The 27,994-nt window shown below is 42.6% G+C and overlaps 1 protein-coding gene across 6 annotated transcripts in view; it reads left to right on the top strand.

The window, feature by feature from the left end:
• Positions 1 to 7,460: 7,460 nt before the first annotated feature.
• The window catches only part of TNPO1 (transportin 1), a 57,043-nt gene continuing 36,509 nt past the window's right edge, over positions 7,461 to 27,994 (top strand). For 2 of the 6 annotated variants that reach the window (XR_014787628.1, XR_014787630.1), the window contains exons 1-8: positions 7,913 to 8,119; positions 11,767 to 11,842; positions 14,058 to 14,207; positions 16,984 to 17,090; positions 23,026 to 23,159; positions 24,082 to 24,163; positions 26,523 to 26,645; positions 27,673 to 27,791. Coding sequence is in view for 3 of the 6 variants with exons in the window: in XM_084833496.1 (XP_084689622.1) it covers positions 7,495 to 7,500; positions 8,006 to 8,119; positions 11,767 to 11,842; positions 14,058 to 14,207; positions 16,984 to 17,090; positions 23,026 to 23,159; positions 24,082 to 24,163; positions 26,523 to 26,645; positions 27,673 to 27,791 (911 nt within the window). In the remaining 3 variants the exon portion in view is untranslated. The other 4 variants (XM_084833496.1, XM_084833495.1, XR_014787629.1 and 1 more) reach the window with 4 other exon arrangements.

Here is a 27,994-nt window from a genome sequence, read left to right as displayed (position 1 = left end):
GTGTTTGTCCATGTAGGGATGCAGCTGTCAGACCAGCCTAAGCTGGTAAAAGGCATTCTGTGCCATGGAGGAAACCTGCATCTCCAGTGATATTCAAGGAGCAACTTCAAATTGTGAACTTGCAACTTTGGAGCAAGTGCAACTCTGTCCAAAACCAGATGAGTACCACTCACTTGGGCAGATGAACCACCATCAACAGTCAAAAGTTGGCACAGTCTGATTATAAGCTCCAGAAGTACTGAGCTATCCATCTGCTTGCGCTTGTTTTGAAGATCAAATGTTTAATTTATACTTCAGTCACATCCGCACACTGCAGAAGAAAAATCTAGTTGATTAAAATGAAGTTATTCAAATATTTCATTAAAGTAAAACTGCTTGTCAATGTGAAAAGAATATAAATTAAGAAGCGTGTTCATAAGTAAAACATGAAGTTGTCTTCCTGCCAGTATTGCTAATCTTGACTTGTTTAACTTCATAACATTAGAAATGTATTAATCATTGGGAAATGAGGCACTGTATTGTTGAAAATATTCGGTGCATTATTTGAAGTATACAGTTTCACTATTGACAGGAGGCCTTTGTCACGCTCTACCTCCTGACAAAACTTATTATGCGATTTCCCTTTTATGCAGAGGACCCTGGGTGGATTATGACAATTGAAGAGGTTAACAGTTGATCAGGTCTTGTATGGTTTGTTTGTTTTTTTAATGGTTGCATTATTAATCTTTCTCACCATGTCACATATAGAAATAATGGGCCAGATTAGTTTATTATGTCTTGATTTTATGATATGAACTTGAATGAAATGCAAGTCTTGTTAAAATCCCAAGAATCCATTTCACTTAACGTAAAATCTTGCATAGCTAGAATGCAGTCTGAATGAGGGAGAAATGTAATAGCAAACTTCTAATGTCATACTCAGCACTAGATAACTAACAAAGCATGTGAACTCTTCTGTACTGACAAGTGAAATAGGAACTTTTTCGATACAATGCCTTGTGTGTAACTGGACAGTTCAAACAAGAGGGCTTATTGCCAGTGGTCACAACATAGTGTAAATGATTTTGATTTGGGGAGGGGGGTGAGCTGCTTTTAAAGCCATCCAAATTAGTGGCCATTACTACATCCTATGGTAGCGAATTCCATAGTTTAACCATGTGCTGTGTGAAGAAGTACTTCCTTTTATCTGTCCTGAATCTCCCACCAATCAGCTTCGTGGGATGACCCCGAGTTCTAGTATTTTGAGAGAGGGAGAAAAATGTCTCCCTATCCACAGTCTCCACACCATGCATAATTTTGTACACCTCTATCATGTCTCCCCTTACCCTTCTTTTTTCCAAGCCAAACAATCCCAGCTGTTATAACCTTCTCTCATAGGGGAGATGCCTGGTGATCATTTTAGTTGCCCTTTTCTGCAATTTTTGCAGCTCTATGATATCTTTTTTTTAGGTATAGTGACCAGAACTGTACACAGTATTCTAAATGTGGTCGCACCATACTTGTATAATGGCAGTATGATATTGGCAGTTTTATTCTCAATTCCTTATGCCTAACATGGAGTTGCCTTTTTTACAGCAGCTGCACACTGGCTTGAAATTTTAATCAAGCTGTCCACCACAAACCCAAGATCTCTTTCTTGGTTGGTCACTGCTAGCTCAGATCCCATCAGGTTACACTTGAAGTTGGGATTTTTTGCCGCAATGTCATCACTTTATGCTTGCTTACTTTGAACTGCATTTGCCTTTTAAATGCCCATTCTCCCAGTTTGGAGAGATCCTTTTGGAGCTCTTCACCATCCCTTTTTGTTTTAACCACCCTAAATAATTTGGTGTCATCAGCAAACTTGGCCACTTCACTGCTCACTTACCTGGAGAAAATACTTTTGACTGATCTGTATCTGTACAATGAACTAAATAATAATAACACTGCTTTTTTAAATCAAAGATCTATGTTTTTAAACTCTTTATTTGTCAACTTCTATATTTCTGTGCCAGATAAATATAGTACGCTGTACAAGAAAAATTACAATAAATTATAGTACAATAAAAGCATTAAAGTTTCACATGTGATATTGAACTCATTAAGGGCACAATCCTATACTTGAGTTATGCTGGCTGAGGGGCCATGGCATTCAATGAAAACCCCACTGTGCCAGCACCATGGCAGATATGCTGTGAACTCTCTGGATACACACTGCTGGCACACCCTTCTGCTGGTGAAGATACACCAGCAGAATGGCCCAAACAGGATGGACTCATATCTTATCCCTGCTGCAAACCACAGCTATGCCCTCTTCGACAGCACAACTTTATACCAGCCCCAGAGGTGGTGCAGGAAATTTCCGTCCTGTTTACTTCAAAGGGAGGTTCAGGAGTGGGGGAGGAAAAATCTAAAATAGCCCCTCCTGCATCAATGACTGTCCCACCCACATTGCCACAGAGCTTAAGATAAGGTGTAACTCAGCACCCAATCAAAGTACGCTATCATAAGTATATAAACTCTATACACGGAGACCATACCTCAGATGACAGGATGTGTAGCATCTCTCTCTCTGGCCTTGGGTCATACACAGGACAGGAGCTCAGGAAGCACTTTGGTGATGGGAAACTATAGAGGAAGAGCACTTTGCACAGGCAGCCTGGCCTCACAACATACGGGAACTTGAGCACGTTCCTAACATTTCTCTGCCTAGAACCCTTACAGGTATCCCTGCCTTGGAACTCTGATACAAACACCCAACCCACCACTCCAACAACTGGGGGGCGGGGGCAGAGGGGGTGACAGGAGAGAGTACCACATGTAAGTAAGCAAGGGAAGGGGGAACACCTGCTGTAAAGTAGGACTGACTTGTGACCGTCTCCTCCCACACTTGTACTGTCTCCCACACACCTATCTGAATATTGTGCCATGTCTGCACTGTATTGCTCTAATTCTCTTCCCCTCACCAACAGCGGAGAACAGAAGAACAGTGCCTCCCATACAAGGGAAACACTGCCCCCTACATCCATCTAAGGTCTCTGTCGGTAAGGGCCAGGCACTCCAACCATTGCCACTGCTGGTCAAATACTCATGAGCAACTTCATGAGCAATGGGTCTATTTCAGGTTGTTACCTTGTTGTGGTGCTGGAGCTTGAGCACCTCAATGACGTCATGAGCTAAACTGTGAAGGGACACCCAAGATGGGAAGGTCATGGCAGAGAGGTCAGACTAAATACGATCCCTGGGGAAGGAAATGGCAACCCACCCCAGTATTCTTGCCATGAAAACTAAATGGATCAGTCCAACCAGAGATATGTCGGTATACCATCGGAAGATGGGACTCCCAGGTTGGAAGATGGTCAAAATGCTACTGGGGAGGAACAGAGGATAAGTTCAACTAGCCCCAGATGTGATGACGCAGCTAGGTCAAAGCCGAAAGGATGGCTAGCGGCCGATGGTGCTGGTGGTGAACGACGAATCCGATGTTCTAAAGATCAACACACCATAGGAACCTGGAATGTAAGATCTATGAGCCAGGGCAAATTGGATGTGGTTATTGGGGAGATGTCAAGATTAAATATAGACATTTTGGGTGTCAGTGAACTGAAATGGACTGGAATGGGCCACTTCAGATCAAATGGCCACCAGATCTACTACTGTGGACAAGAGGACCACAAAAGAAATGGAGTAGCCTTCATAATTAATAATAAAGTGGCTAAAGCACTGCTTGGATACAATCCAAAAAATGACAGAATGATCTCAATTCGAATTCAGGGTAAGCCATTTAACATCACAGTGATCCAAATATACGCCCCAACCACAGATGCTGAAGAAGCAGAAGTAGATCAGTTCTATGAGGATCTGCAGCACCTACTGGATAGTATGCCAAAAAAAGATGTTATTTTCATTACAGGAGACTGGAATGCTAAGGTGGGTAGTCAAACGACACCTGGAACTACAGGCAAGCATGGTCTGGGAGAACAAAATGAAGCCGGACATAGGCTGATAGAATTTTGCCAAGACAACTCACTGTGCATAACAAACACTCTCTTCCAACAACCTAAGAGACGACTTTATACATGGACTTCACCAGATGGTTGACACCGAAATCAGATTGACTACATCCTTTGTAGCCAAAGGTGGCGGACATCTATGCAGTCAGTAAAAACAAGACCTGGAGCTGATTGTAGTTCAGATCACGAACTTCTTATTGCACAATTTAGAATCAGACTAAAGAGAATAGGGAAGACCCACAGATCAGTTAGATATGAGCTCACTAATATTCCTCAGGAATATGCAGTGGAGGTGAAGAATAGATTTAAGGGACTAGATTTAGTAGATAGGGTCCCGGAAGAACTATGGACAGAAATTCGCAACATTGTTCAGGAGGCGGCAACAAAAAACGTCCCAAAGAAAAAGAAAACCAAGAAGGCAAGATGGCTGTCTGCTGAGACACTGGAAGCAGCCCAAGAAAGAAGGAAAGCAAAAGTCAACAGTGATAGGGGGAGATATGCCCAATTAAATGCAAAATTCCAGAGGTTAGCCAGAAGAGATAAGGAATTATTTTTGAACAAGCAATGTGCGGAAGTGGAAGAAGATAATAGAATAGGAAGGACAAGAGACCTCTTCCAGAAAATTAGAAACATCGGAGGTAAATTCCAGGCAAAAATGGGTATGATCAAAAACAAAGATGGCAAGGACCTAACAGAAGCAGAAGAGATCAAGAAAAGGTGGCAAGAATATACGGAAGATCTGTATAGGAAGGATAATAATATCGGGGATAGATTTGACGGTGTGGTCAGTGAGCTAGAGCCAGACATCCTGAAGAGTGAGGTTGAATGGGCCTTAAGAAGCATTGCTAATAACAAGGCAGCAGGAGATGACGGTATCCCAGCTGAACTGTTTAAAATCTTGCAAGATGATGCTGTCAAGGTGATGCATGCCATGTGCCAGCAAATTTGGAAAACACAAGAATGGCCAACAGATTTGAAAAAATCAACCTATATCCCCATACCAAAAAAGGAAAGCACCAAAAAATGTTCAAACTATCGAACAGTGGCATTTATTTCACATGCCAGTAAGGTCATGCTCAAGATCTTGCAAGGTAGACTCCAGCAATTCATGGAACGAGAATTGCCAGATGTACAAACTGGGTTTAGAAAAGGCAGAGGAACTAGAGACCAAATTGCCAATATCTGCTGGATAATGGAGAAAGCCAGGGAATTTCAGAAAAACATCTATTTTTGTTTTATTGACTATTCTAAAGCCTTTGACTGTGTGGATCATAACAAATTGTGGCAAGTTCTTGGTGGGATGGGGATACCAAGTCATCTTGTCTGCCTCCTGAGGAATCTGTATAATGACCAAGTAGCAACAGTAAGAACAGACCACGGAACAACGGACTGGTTTAAGATTGGGAAAGGAGTACGGCAGGGTTGTATACTCTCACCCTACCTACTCAACCTGTATGCAGAACACATCATGCGATGTGCTGGGCTTGATGAAGCCAAGGCTGGAGTTAAAATTGCTGGAAGAAACATTAACAATCCCAGATATGCAGATTGCAGATGATACCACTTTGATGGCTGAAAGTGAGGAGGAGCTGAGGAACCTTATGACAAAGGTGAAAGAAGAAAGTGCAAAAGCTGGGTTGCCGTTAAACCTCAAAAAAACCAAGATTATGGCAATCAGCTTGATGGATAACTGGCAAATAGAGGGAGAAAACGTGGAGGCAGTGACAGACTTTGTCTTTCTAGGTGCAAAGATTACTGCAGATGCTGACTGCAGCCAGGAAATCAGAAGACGTTTACTTCTTGGGAGGACAGCAATGACAAATCTTGATAAAATAGTGAAGAGCAGAGACATCACACTGACAACAAAGGTCCGCATAGTTCAAGCAATGGTATTCTCCGTAGTAACCCATGGCTGCGAGAGCTGGACCATAAGGAAGGCTGAGCGAAGGAAGATAGATGCTTTTGAACTGTGGTGCTGGAGGAAAATTCTGAGAGTGCCTTGGACTGCAAGAAGATCAAACCAGTCCATACTCCAGGAAATAAAGCCAGACTGCTCACTTGAGGGAATGATATTAAAGGCAAAACTGAAGTACTTTGGCCACATAATGAGAAGACAGGATACCCTGGAGAAGATGCTGATGTTAGGGAAAGTGGAAGGCAAAAGGAAGAGGGGCCGACCAAGGGCAAGATGGATGGATGATATTCTGGAGGTGACGGACTCGACCTTGGGGGAACTGGGGGTGGCAACGGCCGACAGGAAGCTCTGGTGTGGGCTGGTCCATGAAGTCATGAAGAGTCGGAAGCGACTGACTGAATAAACAACAACAACCATTCCAGAAAAAATATAGAATGTGGTGCTATTGCATTTGTAAAAACTAAAGGGTAAGGTCCAGTTTGGTTATTATACTGATGCTGTCCTCCTCCTAATGATTCTTACTTTACACAAGGGGTCCTTTCTCTTAAGTACCTAAATGCAACCAAGCACCATCAGGCTTAGGGGACTTTATGGCATAAATATTTGTTTGTGTGTGTGTGTGTGTGTGTGTGTGTAGAAATTAATCAAAATTTTGAATGCTCTTGGCACACATTTTTGCTGACCATCTTTTTTTTCCAGGATAGGGGAAGGTTTAAAAATTGTAACCATGTTTACACAAAGGTAAATTCCACCGCGTTCAATCGGACTTGTTCCTTAGTAAATGGGTTTAGGATTGGAGCCTCCAAGTGAAACTCACTTCCTTTGAATTAAGCCCCAGTGTAAACTCGGTGAGGCTTTTGAGTAAACATAAACACACCGGTTACGGGGAGAGCTACACAATGCCTTACGGCTGGTAGCGCTAGGAGCTGTCACTGCGTGGGTGTATACGATCACGTTTTATTTTGGGGTTCCTGTGTGCTGGAGGGAGACTCTCCCCTTGCAGGGAAGAAACGCGGTTGCCTTGTTTGGGCTGAAGTAGGACTTTATCCTAAATCATATTAGATAGAAAACCTGCTTCGGGAGCGTGTGTATCCCAGTTAGTACTGTATTCTGCTGCTGGTTTTATGATAATATAACGGTTTTATTCTTTGCTGTTGGTTTTATCCTCCTTTTTTTTTTAGTGCTTCTACTGTATGTTTTTAATGTATTGTACACCGCCCACAGCACCGTTGTTGGGCGGTTTAAAAGTACAATAAGTAAATATTTCATTTGACTGTCGCTCAAGTCGCCTCAAGCTACTTGCTGCGACCGTGCGTCTTTTAAGGTGTCACAAGACGCGCTGTGGGTTTTGTTGCAACAGGCCACCCCTCTGCAGTCCACCAGATAGTATCCAGCGTTAGTCCTACGTAGAGCAGACCAACTGAAATGACTGGGCGTTAACCACTATTCATTTCAGTGGGTCTACTCTACGTAGGACTTACACTGGATGCGACCCTCTCTCTGCTCGCGTTCCCACCTACGCTCTATGACGTAGCCGAGGCCGAGCCGGGGGTGGTCGGTGTTTCGGCAGGGAGGAGGCCTCCCTCGATGCTTGTGAGTTAAGCGGACGCGCTCTCCGGGCGCCTGCGTGCCGTGGCCGCCCCTGCGCGTTCGCTGCTCGCGTCGCCGGGCTGCGTGCCGCGAGGCAGGGTGCTTGTGACTGTGGCGGCGACGGTAGCAGCCGGGGGGCGGGCGGAGCAATCCAGCGTGGGCCAGAAGGCTCTAGGACCCAGGGGGACGCGGGCGGCTGGCCACTCCGAGCCAGATTGCAAATTCTCCTCCGTGACTCAGTCGGCTCCGCGCAGCACATAGTCGGCGGCGGGCGGCCGGGGCTGAGACTCGCGAGCAGCGGCTCCGTGTGGCTCGGCAGGAGCGAGGGTGCGGCGGCGGCAGCAGCGGCGGCGCCTCCGTGTGGGGGAGAGGAGTGGGCCGGACCGGGCTGCCCGCCCCGCTCGGGCCTAGCGTCACAACCGCCGCCGCCTCCTCCGTCGCCTCCTCCTCCGCCGCCGCCGCCGCCGCTGCTGCTAACGGCGGCCGCCTCCGCCTGTTGTCTTCGCAGAGCGCCAAGATGGAGTACGAGTGGAAGCCCGACGAGCAGGGGCTCCAGCAGATCCTGCAGCTGCTCAAGGAGTCGCAGTCCCCGGACACCACCACGCAGAGGGCCGTGCAACAAGTATCCTCCTAAGGGGGGGAGCGAAGGCAGGCCGGCTGGCCCGGCGCCGAGCGGGGGACACGGCAGGGCCCAGCGGCTGGGGCTGGATTGCCGCGCTGCCCCCGAGGCCTCCCGGGAGCGAGAGAGAGGGGCTGAGGGCAGCGCGTTGTTCCGGGAAGGAGGGCTGGATTTCGGCGGGTGCGGCGCTCTTGGGGCGGCGGCAACGCCGTTGGGCCGCTTCCCTAAGGCGGCCGGGTGGCGAGCCAGCGGAGGCCGCGGGGGCGTTTTAGGCCCAGCCTCCGCCCTGCCGTGGCGCGGGCTTTGAACCGCGATGGGAGGCTGTGGGCGGCGGCGGCGGCGCGCCTCCCCCAGGCCAGCCCCGCACCTGTTGCGAGCCTGGCGCCGAGCCCCGCGTTTTCTTTTTAAAGGCTTGGCAGCTTCGGTGTCGGTTGCTTCCCGGGAGCTTCCCCCGCTTTCGCCCGCCCCGGTGGGGCCTGTGTCACAGCCCAGCCTGTAGGAGCGGCGGGATCTACCACTTTCCTTTCCGTTATCCCGGCGGGCCCCCGGTTCTCCTCGCCAATGATTCTTTTTGATAGCCTGCTAGAATCAGCCCTTTGTATCCGTGGACACTTGCCTATTGGGCCACCCTATCGTAGGTGTGGGTGATAATGCCTGGTGAAGTAACGAGCTTTTTTTGGCCTATAATTTTGTAGGTAAAGGGGCAGATTATGTGTATATCAATTCGCTATTGTAGATAGAAGGGTAAAGGTCACCTTCAGGAGAGGAAAAACAGATTTGAAACGTACAAATCTGTACTCCGTTTTCCTTTTGGTGCATTATGAAGTAACCCATTGTCTCTTGTGGACTCACTAGAGAGCTGATGAAAGGATTGACCGTATAGGAAATAATCACAAACCATGCAATAATGTGAATGCTAGTCCAGTCAAAGGTGCCTGTCTGTCGTTTTTTGCAGGCATGCTGTTCTTACATGTGTGTTGATATTACGGTAAAAGTGTGTTGATATTTCAGTATACAATAAACTATACATCCACAAAAGAGTGCTTGTGGATGTATAGTTATACTGTTAGGAGCCAAAGTAATTGTTCTGTATTCCAGGGAAAAACAAGTTCTGGATATGACCCACAAGGTTGTATATAACTAAAGAACATACACCTACTCACAGACATAAAATGCCTCTTTTACTACACTTACAATCACTTGACATTTTTTTTAAAGCAAGATGACTTTTAATTATTAAAAAATAATAATTAATTGGTTCATCGGGGTGGTTTGTTAAGATTTTCATTTTCCAATATGCATATGTTTCATCCCTAGTAAGTGTAAATACCATGTGAATAACTTTACGTCCTAAAGTAGTAGTTTAAAGTGAAATTACACTCTGAACATGGGGTACTGTTGGAAAAATACTAAATAAATGTGTAAGCTTATACCAAAAACGTTGCTATGATGGGCAGCTTTAGCTTTTTGCATGGTACATTGTGGTCTGCCACCTTGCCATATTCCCCCCCCCCATGAACCCCCAGGCTATTTTCAGAAATAAGCAACTAATTCTGAGCCTCCGTAATTGCAGAAAACTGTCCACTCTTAATGCTCCTCAGGCACAAAACAGGTATTTTTTTTCTGTCAGCTTTTAATCAGCATAGAATGGGCTGCAGGCCTGTTTTTTGTTTTTTAACTGAGCAAATGGGATTGGGACTAAATTACCACTTTCCTGATCAGGTCACTGTGACATTCATCCTGGGAAAGAATCACAGAGGAGCGTGATCTTGGCCGATGTCTAGACTTCTCTACTGAGGTTGTTATGCATTGAGAACCATTGATGTAGTAGTGAAAAGATCAGGCATTCCCTGCATATCTGGAGTCTTATAGGGGCCCTACCAGGATCTTAATCTAGTATTTGAACCTTAGCTACGTTACAGAAATGGCTTAAAGCATATTATGTGCTGATCCTTCTCCTTTGTTATGTGGCGTACTATCCCCAATTCCAAAAATATACCCCCATATAGGGAATAGGGAGAATCATATACCTTGGGCAAAGCACGGCAAAATGGCTGGAATATTGGCTGTGTCCCTCCGCCCTTTTGATTATTAATTGGGTATAGGGAAGGCCCAGGTAGCAGCCTATGTTCAGAAGTGATGTTCAAGATTTTCTTTTTCCTGCTGAAAACAACTGCATCTCAAGACTTCACAGGAATTGTCTTGCATTCTTCTGATCGCTGGGCTACTTTCCTTTCTGGTTAGAGAACTATGAGTTCCCTGCTGCTGATAATGAGGAAGCTGCACCTTGCTATCTGCAGCATACTTTCTTGAATTAGCTATGTTTTGTCTGCTCCCTATCAGCCTGTAGAAAGCGAATTTCCTGATTTTGATAGAGCAGCATACAAGATGGTCAGATTTTATAACAAGGGAAAGTAATTTGGTATGATGCCTTACTAGAATGTCAAATAACTGTTGCTAATGCAGATTCATATGATATCTTCAGTATTTTATATCTAAAAGTGGCAAAGTACAGAAAAACAAAATGAGACCACTGCAAGTACAATAGAAGAAAATACAAAACACTCTTGAATTAGCATCACAGTGTTTTCTGTTGTTTTCATACATACATTTGTATACGTATGAATAATATTTTAATTACTGACAGCAGAGTCTTATGCATATCTGCCTTGAAATAAGCCCCCCTGAATTCAGTAGGAATTGCTCCCATGTAAGTGCAGCTTTAGTGCTAGGAAAGGCATTTTATTGGCATATTTTATCTGAGTCTCTCTATGCATAAAAGGTCCCAACTAATCTGTTTCAGATTTGGACTGCAATTCTAGACAGTGGCACAGCCTCAGTGATGTTAGTGTGGCTCTGATAGTGCAATCTTTCATTGTAGCCTAAATATGAAATTCTAAGCATGTTCCCAAGAAAGACCTCTTTCTGAGTAGATGTCGATAAGATCAGGCTGCAAGACAATTAAGTAGGAGAATGCTCTGAAGTTTTAACAGGTATATTTAGGTCAAATGAAATCTTTGCCCTGGTTTTTCAAGCTTGACACAAGAATAAGCCCCTTGAGTCTTACCAGAGTTTGCGCCAGCAGACAGCTGTGAGAATCAGTCTGTGAGCAATTTTCAGTAATTACTTTCAAAGATGGCAAAAATCTAGGCAAGCCTTTGAAAGTTAAGGATTGAGGCTGGGTGAGTCCAGCAGAGCAACATTGCTTTGGATCTGGATGGTCCCTGTCTATGCCAACCCTCACTGAACAGGAGAGATGAATGGACTGCGTGCACGTGTACCCAGCACAGGACTACAGAACAGTGTTTCCTGAATGGTTATTCAAGGCAAAAGGGGAGACAGAATCATGCATGGATCCCACATGGTGTTGGGCTATATTTCTAGTTTTTCCAGTCATGGTTGTCAGAGGCAAATACCACTAATCATTGGCAACCAGTTGACTGGCTAATAACAAGTCTGTGTGAGATGTGCTGGAATACCTTGTTGTATAGTGTTTGTGGTCCTAGTTACATTTGGGTAGTTAGATGTTTTAGACTTCAGCAGCTTTGATCTTCTTAAAAACTAATGTTAGCCAGTTCTTACAGTGTGTAATAAGAATTTGTAGTTCCCCTCGTACATGAAATTGTCTTTAACAGAATGCTGTACTTCAGAAACTGGAACAACTTAATCAGTATCCAGACTTCAACAACTACCTGATCTTTGTTCTTACAAAGCTAAAATCTGAAGGTGAGTTACGAGTTCTATACCACTTTACTAAGTACTTGCAGAACTAAATCAAATAGGCAGGTGCTCTTTGGGTTTCTGGGTTCTTTATTCACTGATACCTTGTAGTTAGATTTTTCCATCAGACTGGATTATATATAATTGTTTCCCTTATGTTGTGATCCCAAGAACAATTACTTTGAAATAAATGGAATTAGCTTCTGAACAACAACAACAAAATGTGTTTTGGATAGGACAGTGTGTGTGTTGAGCAATATATAGGTAGACAGTTCCAGGAGTCTTCTTTAAGAAAAAAGCAAATGTGTTCATACCTGTAAAACTAGCATAGTCTGTCATGGCTACAATATCTTATGGAGAGGCAACATTTGTTTTAGGTCAAAGTTGTTGTTTTTTTTACTAAACATTTATAGAAAGGTGATGGTAAACTTTGTACATACCACCCTCTTAACTGCGGTGAGAAGAAGCAGTGACCTCCGCTTAAAAGGGTATACAAAGGAATGCTGTGGTTCTGCTACCTTCCATATAGTGCTGTTTTAGTTCTTCCTGTGTACAAGTCAGTACTGCCAATTGTTTAAATATTTTATGCCCCCTTAGTAGTCCAGCTCACTGCAGTTTAACAGTGCCATAGCACAGGATGCACCATGCTCCGCTTCCTTTAAAAAAAATCCTGGTTTTGATGCATGGCTCCTTTCTGAGGACTTCTAAAGACCAGGGATTTGATCCATAATAATGCATTTCTTGCGAAATTATACAAGACCCTGAATTCTAACTAAATGTGGCATTTGGACAATCAAAAAAGTAATGATTCATATGACAGTAGGATGTGGTCTGTGTGCAAGGCGTATACCTATAGTTTGGGTTTTGTCCTTCTATTTGTATACCTCTAATAGTGCAATCCTACCTATGTCTATTCAGAAGTAAGTGCCACTGAGTTGAGTGGGGGCTTACTCCCAAGTAAGTGAGTGTAGGGTCACAGCCTGAGACTGGTTGTTCAGACTTTGAACATTTCCCAACAGAAGTCTATATTTTAAAACCTTTGAGCTCATATATTAATGAATCAGCAGCGGGGTACATTCTAAGAATTTCAGAGTCTAGCCTAGTTCACAGAATCATTTAGCAGGGAGCAAGAGGCAAAAGTGTCCTCTATCAAAACTCCCCAATAAAGAATTTTAACTATATTTTAGGATTTGCTTCAGCAGCTTTGTATCAAACATTTTAGTAAAAAAGAAAAAAAAAAGATGAACCATCAACGGTATTGTGATTTATATTATCCTTTATAACTGAACCTTAATGTAAGGTGGCTGCTTTCTATTCTTATGCAAAGAAAACTAAATTTTCTCTTTCAAACTGATTTCAATGTAGTAAAAAAAAAAATTAAATCCCATTGGCCTCAAGGATTTTTGATTTGTTGGGGAGGAAATTATGTGGCAGTTCTCTTCAATATTAGAGGCTTATCAATGTAACAAGATTTTAGGATGTCTTTTGCCCTGGTGTAAAAGCCCTGGGAATTTGGATAAAGCTCAAGTGAAGATCCCAGGCTCTTAAGATGCTGGGAAGATAACTTGCCACAGCTCTAAAGTTTAGAATACTTACGTTTGAAGAAACTGTGGGTAGTGTGAGGCATTGCTTTCAAGATGTTACTGGCACCGTTACCTCAATTCTTTATTGAGAGGTATGAAGTAGAGAATAAACTGAAGGTATATTTTTGGCAGTGTGAATGCTGCCACAAGAGTGTTTGTGTATCCCATAACAAATTGTGTTTCAAAGCAAGAGAGTGTTGGACATATAGATCCGATTTGCAAGCAGTTGGGAGCCAGCACACTTGCTCACTCCCACTCACAAACTGGGTCATAGTGTAGCATAAGGATCACAAGTGTGAACCGGGTCATAATGTAAGATCAGAATCACAACTTAAAATCTTTACTTGTATGTAATGGCTGCCTTCCTATCAAGTTATTGGACTTTTTGATAGGCTTTTTAATTTTAACAAATGGTCCTGATATGTTTCTGCCATATGAAATGTTGGTGTTTAAAGCTCCTGTATAGTCTTAACAATTTATTATTTTACTAAAATATTCTAAAAAGAAATTAATTTGTTTAACAGTGCAGTCCTACTTACTTGGAAGCAAGCCTTGTTGAATTCAATGTGATTTGCTCCCAGATGCGTGAGTCTAGGATTGCAGCCTAACTGTCTTTTTAAAAAATGCTCTTGTTACAGATGAACCAACGCGGTCATTGAGTGGTCTCATTTTGAAGAATAATGTGAAAGCCCACTTTCACAATTTTCCTAATGGAGTAACTGACTTCATTAAAAGCGAATGCTTAAACAATATTGGAGACTCCTCCCCACTAATCAGAGCCACTGTAGGTGAGTTGTGGATATCTAGAAGTATCTGAAATCCTGTTTTTTTTTATTACTTTTCCCATGTTGTGCTGAATGACTAGAAATTTTTTGAGTGTGCTATTCTAAGGCGTTTTTTAAAGATTGCTTTGAGTTTGCTCAAAGTTGATTTGAGAGGTTCAACTATGTCAACATATTAAATATCGTAATGCACATCAGGTTACTATGATCTGTATTATGCCAATTGATACATTCAAACATAAATTTAATAATGCTTTCCAAGCCCTCTGTTCATATCATCACAGAAAATGACATAGTTGATATTTTTCCCCTTTAGATGTTTTGTTTTAACCAATGCTTCTTGCCAAGACCTATGTTTAAAATAAGTTCTTCCTTGGTCAGTGGAAGAGTGGAGCAGACTGCAAAGGCAGGGCCAAAACTGAAACAATCTTTTATGTCCTTCCTGGAGAGGAGAGAACCTGCCAAGGCAGATTAGGGTTGATTTGCCGCTCCTGAGCTTTGCTGGGAGTTGGCCTACCAGAACGACATTTCTTCTGCCCGCCGTCATCTCTGTAGTCAGGGACAGCAAGGACTGCTAGGATCAACGCTTCTGAGGCCTCCCCAGTGCCACACTCCCTTTTATCGCCCATTGCTTAAAAAACAAACACCCTTTTTGTAAAAAGTGTTATCTTTCTGAATAAATATTGAAATGGGTTGTAAACTTCAGCTGACTATAATATATATTTTTTCTGGCCCTACTATTGTTGAAAGCAGCAGTATGCTATATGTTGGCACTGGTAAACAGAAAATAATTGCTTCTTACAAGTCTTTACAAAGAAAAGATGGTCATTGGAAACAGGGGTGTGATGGTGTTATTTTGGCTTGTTACTTCAAGGAAGCAATTACTTTAAAATCTATTAGATTCAGTGAATGTATAGTTGGCTAATGTCTGTAATGTTTAAATGGTTTATGCTGGACAGCTGGGTTCTCCACAGCTCAGTTTCTTCCACACCTCTCCCTAATGTTGACAAATGACCAGTGTCAGACTTTTGGAGGGTAACATTCTAAAAACAATATGTAGAGTCAAGTATGGAGATAAGCATAATTGGTTCTGCTGGAGAGGACAAGGGGAGCATAATTCCTTTGTCACAGGCACATTTTGCAAATGGAAGTGTTTTCTTAGCTACATCTATAAACTACAATATTAAAGAAGGATGATATGAATTAGTGTTCCATAAATAAGACAGTTGGAGGGAGCAATCCTATGGGAATAGGTGGTCACCTCCGAACTCGGAGGTGACCGCCTATCCAACACATGGCGGGAGGAGCGCAGAGGGGATTGTCTCCTCTGCACTCCAGCTGCCCAGCATTCATGGCTAGATGGCTGGTTTGGGCTGTCTAGATGCGGGACATCGGAGCGTGGGGTGAGGAGGCTAGACGACACATAGGAACCATCATACCGGTACTTCCACACTCCCTGCCGCGCCCCTGGGAATGGCCTCTTGCCCCACTTGGCGCTGCTCTTATGAGTGTGGAGTGGGAATGATCTGCACTGTCTACGAGGTGACGGGGAAGGGGGTGGGGAGATGATTCTCCGGGAACTGACCAATCCTATGGCCGTCTAGCTGCCGTGTAGGAGCCATAGGCTTGCGTCCTAAGAGAAGCTATTTATACTAGTAGGTCGATCCTGTTGACCACTACTTTGATGTGGCCATCCAGAATGTGGGCATCTTGTACCTTGATCCCAAGTATGTTCAATCAGAAGTAAATCTCTTACTCCCAAATAAATGTACATAGGATCTCAGCATTAGTTTTGGGTTACAATATTGGAGGTTATTTCCATGAAGTCGTCAGCACAAGAAAAGTATTCTGTGTCATGTGGTTTGTTTGATATGTTACCTACTTATGTTCCCCTAATTCATGTTAACTCATCAAAATGTAAGTGGTTGTATATTTTATGGTGTAGTTAAATGTCATTTTTTTCTTTTAAATGTCTTTAGTCTAAAATAGTGGGCTTTGCTTTCCTGTGCTTTTAAATTTCCTGTGCTTTGAAGGCATTTCCAAGATCTTTCATTTGGCAGCAGATTGATAATTGTTCCAAAGATGAATAGCTTAGCAGGGGATAGCAGTTCCAGGGTCTGAACCTAGGTTTGGTACAACACAGATCCAAAAGCCAGCTTTAATTTGGTCAATTTTAAGATCAGTGCCCTGTTGCTAGACCAGGGGAGGGCACCCTTGGGCCCTCCAGATATTGTTAGACTCGGTTAGCCCCTGCCAGCGTGGTCAGTGTTCAGAACTTCTGGGAACTGGAGTCCAACAACTTCTGGAGTGCTGCAGATTGCCCACCCGTGCACTAGACAACAGAAGAGCTGCATGTGTAGCTCCTGCCAACCATTCCAGATATCTTCCCCCTTCCCCATAGTGCCTCTTCTAGCAGTGGGGATAGAACTGCCATCTACTTGCACAGTATTAAAGAACATGGTGCCTTGGAAAATTGCTTTCATCACTCACTTATTCTTCCAGGTTTGGAAAATAGTGGACCTGGGAGTAAGGAAATTCCTTGGCAATTAACTTGGTATTCTCAGTTTCAAGAATCAATCCCCCTTTTTATATATATTTTCTATATAAAAGGTAAAATCTATATAACATCCAGGGACCGAAAGAGGAAAATTGAACCATCTTTTTTCCTCCTTCTCTTCTAGTTTAATTTATTTGTTATGCTTGTACAACAGAAACATACATCACAGTGACTCAGGGTTAGTAACTTCATTACCTTTTACAAAATTCTTTCCAACAATCTAAGGTATCCTGATTACAACCATTGCCTCAAAAGGCGAATTGCAGAATTGGCCTGAACTCCTACCAAAGCTTTGTAGCCTGCTGGATTCTGAGGACTACAATACTTGTGAGGTGAGGCTTTTTTCAACTAGGACTGTCTCTACGTTTGGTAGAAGATAACTGAGTTTTAAATTATATTGAGACTGTATTATAAATTGTTTTTCCCATTTCTTTAGCTCAGCGGTGCCATCATCTGTTACTTTTACCTTTTTTTTGTGATTCTATCTGTAATCTTCCAAAAAGTGATTTAAATGATCCTGCTCACCCAAACACATTAGTATTGATCTGTTGCCCATAAGAGGGTGGCACAATTCCCAATGAAAACAGGGTGAAATATTGGAGTCGTTACGGTATAAAGGACATTCTAATATACAAGTATTCAAATACGCTTGTTTATGTCAATGTAATCTTACATAAACAGAATTCCTGTTATCTAACATCTTGAGTGTCAACAACTTGGGAACATCCAGGATAGCAGGATAAGCAAGAGTGCATTTGTAAATGTTTACATTTATGCCATCTCATTAATATATCCTTCTAGGGGGTCTGGGGAGACTTTAGGCAAGGTACTTGGGCACCTTGTGCATTTTGATATTTAAAATGAAATATAAGTTGACAACATTTTTTAACATAGTGAATGTTTAAAGAAAAATATTGTGCTCAATTTACTTTGCATTAGCTCATTTTAAAAGAAATACCTAGTTTTTATTGGAGTAGTGAAACTGCTAGCTGCAGTGTTTAAATAGTTTATTCAACTTAACAGGCAGTAAAGCAAGAGCAGTAAATGTTATGTAGTGTTTGGGATTAAATAGAGCTAAAAACATTAATTGGTTTCTGATTCAAAGAGTGATGTGTTTAATTGGATCTCTCCCATATGAATGCTGATGAGAGCGCTATGGGGAAACATATTATTCCCTCTTAGTGGTGGTAGGGGAGTCTGTAAACTGGGATTGCTTCCCCTACTGCAGCGGTGGGCAGCCTGCAGGCCACATTCAGCCCGTAGAGGTCTCCTGTGCAGCCTTGTGCAGGTGCTCTATCTCTCAGGTGCCCCTCGCAATTCCCCCCTATACACTGCCACAGTTGTGCTAGGGAGAACAGCACGTGGAGATGGCTCTCCTTGTGCACCCTGTTTCCCAGCACAATCGGGGGAAGTGCTAGGAAACGGCACCCAAGGGGAGTCGTCCCTGCATGTCCTGTTACCTCAGCAGTTGGGAGTATGATTTACATTGTTTGTCTCCCCCCTCCCCCGCCCAGCTGATCAGCAGGGGGAGGCAGTGCAATCCCACTGCACAGGTAGGGGAAATTTAATTCTCCCCGTTCCCGCATGCTAAGAAAATAACATGAACGTCAGTAACTTTCAGCAATTTTTCTAATACCAAATTAATATATATATATTATTTATTTATTTTTTAGTCATACTTATGTGCTCCTTAATATAATAAAATCCCAAAGCAGTTGTAGAAATACCTCCATCCAAAATGGAGCCACCACAGGACATGCCCACATCATATGTAAAATGTGATGTAAAATCCATACCACAATGCCAACACTTGGCAGTTGTGGACATATTTTTCCTAAAAAACAGCAATGATCTGGTATCCAGTAGGTACGAACAAGCAATTTAAGTTATCTTAGTTTTAATTTCAAGTTGAGAGAAACAACACACAGAGGCAAGGGCAACCTTCCATTTTCTTTCATATATGGGATATTCTAGTTCCCTGTTTCATTCCTCTCTGATGACCTGCTTAGCAAACTTAGTCATATCTAGTAATTGTTTAGATAGCCAAATTGTAGCCTTGATAATGTGTGGTAAATAAATTCTTCTAATATTTGGGGGGTTACAGAACCACAAAGAGCTGATGGTCCAAAAACAGATGTTGAAAAGTGTGTTAATTGCCCAGTGGGCTGTAATAGGGCAGAACATCTGCTCCTAGGAATTGATCCAATGTATATATCCCACAATCAGCCCATTTTTTCCAACGGAAAGATTGGCCTGCTATTCTTAAATCTGGATTACACCAAATGGTTAATTTAACATGTGAACGGGGGTCAGAATGAAATCGATGTTTCCCTATAATAGTAGGTGCGGTTATTTCTTTTCTCTGTAGATGGGTGGACCCCAGTGCTATCCACTGAGAGCGTGGTGTCAGGTAGTGAGATGATGGGATGTCAGGAGAGGTAGGGTGTTGCCACTTTTGTGTGCCAGAAAGGAGAAAAGCTTTGTGATAGAAGTTTAAGTCAGGAAAGCTTGAAGCCCTTCTTTGGTTGGCAGTTGTATTCTTTGAGTGAAAACCTTGGGGGAGAAAATCCCCAGATAAACTTATGGAAGAGAGTATGTGGTTTCTGGAAATACTTTTGTGGGATATGCAGAGGAATGCCATGAAGGACATATGTTATAGGATGCATGTACTCATAGGGCCCATCATTCTAAATCTACATTTATCTGTGATGTTAACAAATTTAGTTTGACCACTGGAGAAAAATCCCTGGAGATTTGAACTACCTAGGTATGTTATAGTCCCAGGGCACCAGTGGAATTACTGTCTAGAGAATATATTCATGCCCAACACATACATGCTGAAAGACATCAGTTCAGATTTTTCCCAGTGAATGGTGTATCCAGAAAGGAGCCCGAAGGTATTGATTAGTGTAATAAGCTCTGGAATTGAGGTCTCAGGTTTGTCAACAAATAGCACCATATCATCTGCATATAATATTGTTTTATTACAGTCAGTGCCCCCACTAGTCAGTCCATGAATGCTATTTGCTGTGCTGAATAGTGCATGAAAGGGGTTCCAGACAAAGGTCAATATCAGGGGGAGAAGAATACCCTTGTCTACTAGCCCTCTCTAAGTTAAAGACAGAAGGGATAGTCTTGAGAAACACAATTTTGTGATAAACAATGACAAGAGTGTTTCACAGTTAATTTGTAGGCTGCGGTACATAGGGGTAACCTTGGAATCTTTCCAGTACAAAATATTTCTTCTGGACAGACAGGAGAAGTTTGGGTACTCAAGTTTCCAGATTGTCAAGCAGGACCACTCAGATCTCTTGCTTTTTTTTTTTTTTACACCTCTTAGATACATTTCCACCTTTTTAGGGGATCCTTCTCCTGTTCCAACTTGATGTAGTAAAAAGGAGGCATCAGCTCCTGACTCTTCTTTATGTTGTCAAGGAGAATCTTAGTTAATCGTTATTCCCAGACAGGCTCCCAGAAGGCCTGGGGGATCCCCGTTGTGTTCTGATCATGACGAACACCTGTTTATTCAGTTGGTGAGTCTACTGCTCCCCAACTGAAAACTATTACAGTTCCAAGACAGAATTATAGACCAAGATGTCATGATGATACGTATGGGTAATATTACATTGAATTGTATGTTAACCAGTAGGAAGGGATCAAGCTAAGGAGTCTTTCTCAAGAGGCAAGCAAGATCCTGTTATGGACAGAGTCCAATCTAGTATCAGTCAGGGTGGGGATGATTATCACCAGGGCAGATTGACTCAGCCAACAGATTCTGAATCAGGAGATGTAGGCCCTGCACCCTCAGTTCCTTAAGCTCCTTGTAAAAAGGTTCAGGTATCCAAATCTCTCTCTGAAAGTCCTTCCAATTATTGGTTAAATACATGTTTTACTAGGATCTGGTGCATGGGAGCAACAGAAGCACTGTGGCTAAAGGGGCTTCTTTATGGATATACCTAGAAAGGAACTGGGATATCAGACAACTAAGGTCTGATCACTATTTGTTCAGGTTTATGCTAGAGATGGCCACTAACCTCTTACAGGGTTGGGGACCTAGTAGGAGGATTCCTAATGCCTCTAGGGGATTTTCCAACTCTTGTGGTCAGTGGTCATGTTGGCATCTTGGTTGACCTTTGGATCATAGAGACATTCTGGACTTTGAATATGATAGCAGACAGCACCTATATACTCTCCTATCTCATATAGCTAAACCCCATCCCCTTCATTTTCAAGAAATTGGTGGTGATGAAATGAGCAGGATGATGGCTAGAGCACAAATGGCAAAAGACTTGGGCCAAGCCCAACGAAACACAGGTTAGAGCCCATGTTAGGGCTGGTTCTGTGGGGGCAATGGTGGCAAAGAGATCTTACTTCACCAACTTTGTATCCACTTGGTGCTGTTCAGCAACACTTTTTCTTAATGGTGAAAGGCCTATTACAGCCTGACCAAAGGAAAAATGAGCTAGAGCCTTGGGGACCCACAGTGAGCTAAAGACTTCATGGATAAAATTGATTGCATCCACTCTGACTTGGACGCATAGTTCAGAGCCAGTTCTACTTGGCACTGAGACTCCACCTAGACAGCTTTCTATGGACACATTTCAGCTTGTGCAGCCTGAGGATGTGGACAAGATTCTTGGAGAGGTACAACTTACCATGTGTGCTCTGAATCCTTGCCCATCTTGACTAGTGAAAACTGCCAGGGTTAAAAAAGACAGGGTTGCAGGTTTTGGTAATAACTGCCTCATTAAGGGAGGGTGAGGTCCTGGCAGCTTTTTAAAAGGTTGTGATGAAGCCCCTCTTTTGGGGCGGCAGGGAGAGAATCTTAAGACTCATCCAATCTGACCAATGATCACCCAGTCTCAAATCTTCCTTTTTTGTGCAAGGTATTTAAGCAGCTGGTGGCAGGCCAAGTTTGGGCTTTTCTTGGATGAAACTGGAAATGAGCCAGATAAACCATTCTGGCTTCTGTCCTTGTTCCAGGACTGAAACTGCCCAGGTCACCCTGGTGGATGACCTGCACTAGGAGATGGCTGGGAGTGCAGCACTGCTGATTCCATTGGTGGCTTTTGGTATGACTGACTTTGGTTTCCTTCTGGATAGTGTAGCCGGGATAGAACTAGGGGGCACTGTGGTTGCTTGGGTCCATTCCTGGAAGGTAGGTAGGTCTCAGTGACTCCGATCGGGGTGGGGTATAAATTAATAAGCTAAACCAACCTTTTGCCTGGTTCTTTCAAAAGCTCTCTTTATGGGAGAGTGATATTGTTTGTCTGTTTTTACACTTTTTTTGTGTGCAAGTTCTGCACAAGATCCTCCTCAAGGTATCATGGCCATTTAGGTTGGGGCCAGGTGACTTCAGAGCGTTCTGGGTTGAAGACATTTCAAGAGCCACCAGCTGGATGTCATCCTACAGTTTTGCAAGACTTTATTGATAAACAGTCTTCTGTTAAAGGGGACTTTGCTAGAACGGTTTTGCAGAATGTTTGGAAACCTAGTACTTCTCCTTGGTGGGTATCTATATGCTGCATCTCTCTCTCTCTCTCTCTCTCTCTCTTATATATATGTTACAGACTGCTGTGCTACCACTAGAGGGAGAGAGGGGAATGTTGTTACTTGACAATAACATTCTGTTCTTCCCAGTACAGGCCATCTAAGTGTGACATGCACAGATTATGGTGCTAGTTAGGGACCCCTGGGACAGTCATGCTTTCCTGTCCTGGATTCTCAATATTTAAAATGTCCATGGTGACGTTTGCTTAGTTACCTTCATCCAGTTTCCACTCTGTTGCTGCAGCCACACTTGAGAAGTAAGGATTTTATTCCTCCACTGTTCTAGCAGAGTTTGTGTAAGCCTCTCCTGGAGAACATTGCTTATTTGCTGTTAGGAGTGATCTCGGTTGACTGACTGCTCCTTCCACTTAAAAGAACAGGGTTTTTCCGTACTTGTTGACATCCAGTGGTTCATTTGCTGGGTACTTTAGTTCTTGAGGAAGCTGGTTCTTTTCAGAAAAAAGACTTGGCCTGGACCAGGAGAAACTTCCCGCTTCATCCCCAGAGCACAGGTTCCTAGTCTGGTCTGCCGAATCGGTTCAAGTAGAATTTCCCTTGCTTGTGAATGCTATCAGCCCCTGCCTAGAGAATGCTATCAGATGTATTTGGAATGCAGTCTGCACTTAAATAAAAAGGTAAAGGTTTACAAAGTAGTAATGTGTGTGATACCGCTACAGAACTTTTTGAAAAATACCAAAACATGTATTTACTTGACAGGGTGCATTTGGAGCTCTTCAGAAGATTTGTGAAGATTCTGCTGAAATCTTAGATAGTGATGCATTAGATCGACCTCTCAATATCATGATCCCTAAGTTTTTACAGTTCTTCAAGCACAGCAGTCCAAAAATAAGGTAAGAGATTAGTCTCCCCACCAACCCAGACATTTCAGATATACATTTGAGCAAGATGTTGTACGGAGGCATTTTAAATATGGTTAACTTGAATGTTAATGTAAGTCAGGTATTTTCTGTCTGAGCTGACTGATTATTTGCCAGTTCTTGGAGCATTTAACAATCATCCTTTGTTCTTATGGTAGTTCCTTGCTGGCTCTCTAATAGCAAATACATTGCATGAAATTCCCATTCACTTTACTGGAGCTTTGCACTGTTAATAAACAACCATTCATCTGACATGCTAGGCAGAGAAGCTCTTGTAAATAGGAAAAGTCAGTTCTTTTTGCCTCGAGCAGTTGATATGTCACAAGTGAAGTTCCTCAAGTGTTTATATGTGGGAAGGCAATCTAATAACTCTTGTAGACTTACCTAAAAGGTGAATTGCCCTTTCTGGATATCATCAGTCAACCAGCACAATCCTCTGATGGTATCTTGATGGACTTTGATGGTTTTCATCCACTCCAGATCTTGGTGTCCCATACTGCTCAGTGGGGCACACCCAAGTGTCAGGGGGTGGGGAACACCTTTGGGAAGAACCTTCACTTCAGAACTGTGCTTAGAAAATAAATGTTTGGACTTGCTTGCAGAGCTCTTTGAATCCCTGTGAAAGTTGCTGTTGATGTTTAGTAACTATGATATCAAATTGTGGGTTGCTCTCTCAAAATCAGTATGACCCTTTGGAAAGCACAGCTGACTATAACTGGGGCAGAATGTTTATGTTGTTTCTTGAGTCTTTTCCTGGGTGGAAAATAGTTCGTATACACACATCTGTTTCTTTTGCAGATAAGATTGAAACCTGATTTGATTCTAAAAGGTAGATGTATTTTCTGGTTTGATTTTCACCCCAATATTTGATGCAAGAAAATGTTACCTTTTGTAGGTCCCATGCAGTTGCTTGTGTCAATCAATTTATCATCAGTAGGACTCAAGCCCTTATGTTGCACATTGATGGATTTATTGAGGTAGGTGATTCTCTTTTTTTATTGGTTAACATCGGTGTGTGTTAGGATCTTTGGAAAGTTTAGAAATCTCTTACAAATAATTCTAAGTTTTCTCCTTTTTCTAAGACAGTGCCTCTAAAATTAGTGGCAAAACTGATTACATTTATTATGGAAACTGATGACAAACTTGTAAGACTCCAACACTCAGAAATCAGGATAAGAATGGGAGTGGTACACTGCAATCCTATACATGTCTACTCAGAAGTAAGACCCACTGAGTTAAATGGGATTTACTCTAGGTAAGTGGCTATACGATTGCATCCTAAGGGGGCAGTCCTATGTCCACTAGACAGCGGCTAGACGGCTTTAGAATCGGTCGGTTCCCACAGAACCACCTCCCCGCCTCCTCCCCTGCTACCTTGTAGGTGGCACAGATCGTCTCTGTGCTCGGAATAGCAGTGCGAAGTGGGGCAAAAGGGGGGTGTTCCCCAAGGCAGGGAGTGCAGGAAGGGCCAGTGCGAAGCTTCCAGTGCATCGTCTTGCTGCCCCTCCCCCCACTCCGAAGTGCTGCAGCTAGACAACCGAAATCGGCTGTCAAGCTGCTAATGCAGGGCGGCTGGTGGAGAAGATCCCCTCCGTGCTCCGCCTGCCCTCCATTGGATAGGTGATCGCCTCCGAGTTCAGAGGTGGCCACCTATCCCCATAGGATTGCTCCCTCTGTGTGTTAAACCATTGTAGAGCGTAGAGGTCTATGGAATAGCTGTGTTTTATGCACAGGATGGTGAGAAGATCCCGATGTCAATTCTACTTTAACATATCTGCGCAAGGAACAGTCGACTTTCTCCTTTCTTTCCTTCTTGCTGTGACTGTCTCGGTATTTCACTCTCTGACCACTCGGTCAGAAAGCCTTTATTGCTCAATTTAGTGCTGTCTATGCTAACATGGGCCCCAGCACAAAGATGGGCAAATTTTGAATAAGGGAGTATGAGTAGCAAATAGTAGGCCATTGCGTCACTACCTTTCAGCACCATCAGTCAACAGAAATGTTACATTAATTGGGAACGAACAATAGACCTATATTTACCTCCTTGGCTGAGGCAAGACCATGGAAGGGGACATATTTTTCTCATAGAAACTGTTTGTATTCGGATGGAGAGGTATACCTTACACTTCAGGAAATGTGTCTCAAACTTTCTAGATACCATTACAGTGTTTGGTACTTTCAAGTAGGTATGCCATGCTGGCACTGTATCTTATCTGTTCCTACTATGGTCCCCTGCTTCTGGATAGATTTCCGTGGTGCAAGAGAATAGCAGAGTCCCTTGTGAGGGATTGGTTTTTCACTGCTTCAGCATGGTGCCCTATTGCTCCAAGAGACCACAAGTTGTCAGTATCAGATTTACGGTTGCCCTTATTTTTGGAGAAGTGGTTTGCTTTGCCTTATCCTGACAAAATTCTTGACTTTACTGAGGTGTAATTAAATTGTTGGTGTCAATAAGAACTGAGTCCTAAGCTAAATGTATGTCCTACTAGCACTTAATTTTTATACTGTTTGTTTACGAAACACGCTAATGTCATTTTTTAAAATAAAAACTACATTAAATACCTGCATAAAAAATAAAGTTATTAATAAAGAGCTCTGGCAATCATAAACCAGCAACTTTAAAACAGAGCGAATGCTAGAAAGTCCCAGAAAAAAACCAATATATTGATTGTTTTATAAGACAGTTCTAGAACAAAAGCCTTTTTGGTTATACAGTAGTTTCTAGCTGGAAAAGACACAAAACGAGCCTCAATAACTTTGTGTGCAAAGTTCCAGCTAGTTCTGTAAATGTGTGTCTATTTGGGTTGACAGGTGCTCCCCTCCATGACTTTCAATTTCCTTTGTCTTTATAATGCAGAAAAAAGTCTGCTGCTTTGAATTAAAGCTGACAATAAATCAGCATCCTTAGGTCCATTTAATAATGTGGGCTAATGGCCAGTATCCAGTGGTGTAATTCTGGAAACTCAAATAGTGCTAGTGAAGCTCTGCTGACGGTTGTGCAAGCGGTTGTCTGTTATGCTTATATAACTAGTTGTGCAAACAGTTGCACAGTGGGTTGCGTGAGTGGAATGCGCAACAGGTTGCACAAGAGCTATGCACACCACGTTGCATAAGTGTAATGCACAACCGCTTTTCCAACCATGCTTGTGGAAAAATACCATTAGTTGGATTCTCCTCTTAGGCATAGACTGGAGCCTAGTTTCCTCTAGCGCAACGTCATTTGCACTAACTGAAATAGAAATATGAATGGGTAATGTGAGTAGTTACATTTTTTTACCTGGTAGATGCTGGAAACAATATTTTTCTCTTGTTCACAATATCTGTTCCCTTCAACAGAATTTGTTCGCATTGGCTGGTGATGAAGAGCCAGAAGTGCGTAAAAATGTGTGTCGGGCTCTGGTGATGTTGTTGGAAGTTCGAATGGACCGCTTACTTCCTCATATGATTAGTATTGTTGAGGTAACTTTTTCGTGTTTTGTTTAAGCACAAATGAAGATAGAACAAAGTTTTGTAATGTGTAGGAAGAGAGGAGGACTAGATAAAATTCAGAATCTACGACACACATACGCATCAATGTTTTAACAATTATTAACAGGTTAGGCCGTTGGAGTTAGAGCAGATTTTTAGCAGATGTGACTTTGCACTAAATTAAACATGGCTGGCTACTCATTGCAAATCAACATTGTTCAGGATAACTTTAAATGTTCTATTTTATCGTTATGTGCTGTGGTCATTCGCCATCATCTGCATCAAGTGTGGATACTTAAAACACATCTGGTAAATCTCTTAATTCTTTGCTAAGGAATAGGAAGTAAATATAAATAGCAGTAGAATACTTAAGTGCTGGTTCACACGTGTAGCGTATAGGTTCACGTGGAGAAACCTCATTGTGAACTGAGCTGTACATGCATACAGGCTCCAGTGACCAGCAACCGTTTCTACAATCATAGCAGTACTTTTTTTAGTCACTGGAGACCAAATGGAGAAATAAATGGCTGTTGAAAATGAACCCCTGGTCAAGCAAGCCACTTTTCAAGCCTGGAAATACAACCCTAAGTGGCAGCCAAACAAAACAGTTTGTAAAATCATATAATGGTACTACATATTTTCAGATTACTACCATCAATCCAGGACACTTACAGTGTCCTGATTAATTGATAAGGCAGGGAACATGTAAATCCATCATTAGCAGAAGAGTTTAGAGGAGCTGAGCCCTGAATACAGCCCAAGTATGGTTAGCGGTTTGTGAAATCTGACCTTGAATATCAAAATATGATACTGTGATGGGACTAGATAAAAGACAAAAATGAATTAACTGTTTGTTGTATTCATACTAAGCTTGCACTTTCCATGACCACAATGTCTGAAATATTAAAATAGTTTTTGTAAGCAACCCTTGTGGTGGTGGACTGTTACATTAAACTGTTTTAATTAGATCCCACTTACAAAGGAACTAACATTGTACCTTCCTTGGCATTGTGTGTAGTATATGCTACAAAGGACTCAGGACCAAGATGAAAATGTGGCTTTGGAAGCTTGTGAATTTTGGCTGACTTTGGCTGAACAGCCAATTTGTAAAGATGTACTATGTCGGCATCTTACCAAGTAAGTTGACAAAAGCCCCTAATATTGCAGCAACAGATCTGGAATTGATATGCATCTTGATCTCAATGTCTCTTTAAAACTCTTTCACAGGTTTTGTGAACATCGTCAGGATTTCACTTCTGTATATATCTTAGTTGGTTTTGTTCTTTTGCTTTGGCAGCTGCTTAGTTGAGAATGATAACTGGTAAATCCCAATTTTGCAG

Source organism: Heloderma suspectum, chromosome 2 (genome assembly GCF_057233095.1).
Source record: "Heloderma suspectum isolate Gila_16-S chromosome 2, 16-S_ref, whole genome shotgun sequence".
Lineage (NCBI taxonomy): Eukaryota > Metazoa > Chordata > Lepidosauria > Squamata > Helodermatidae > Heloderma > Heloderma suspectum.
This window is presented reverse-complemented; position numbering and strand designations above follow the sequence as displayed.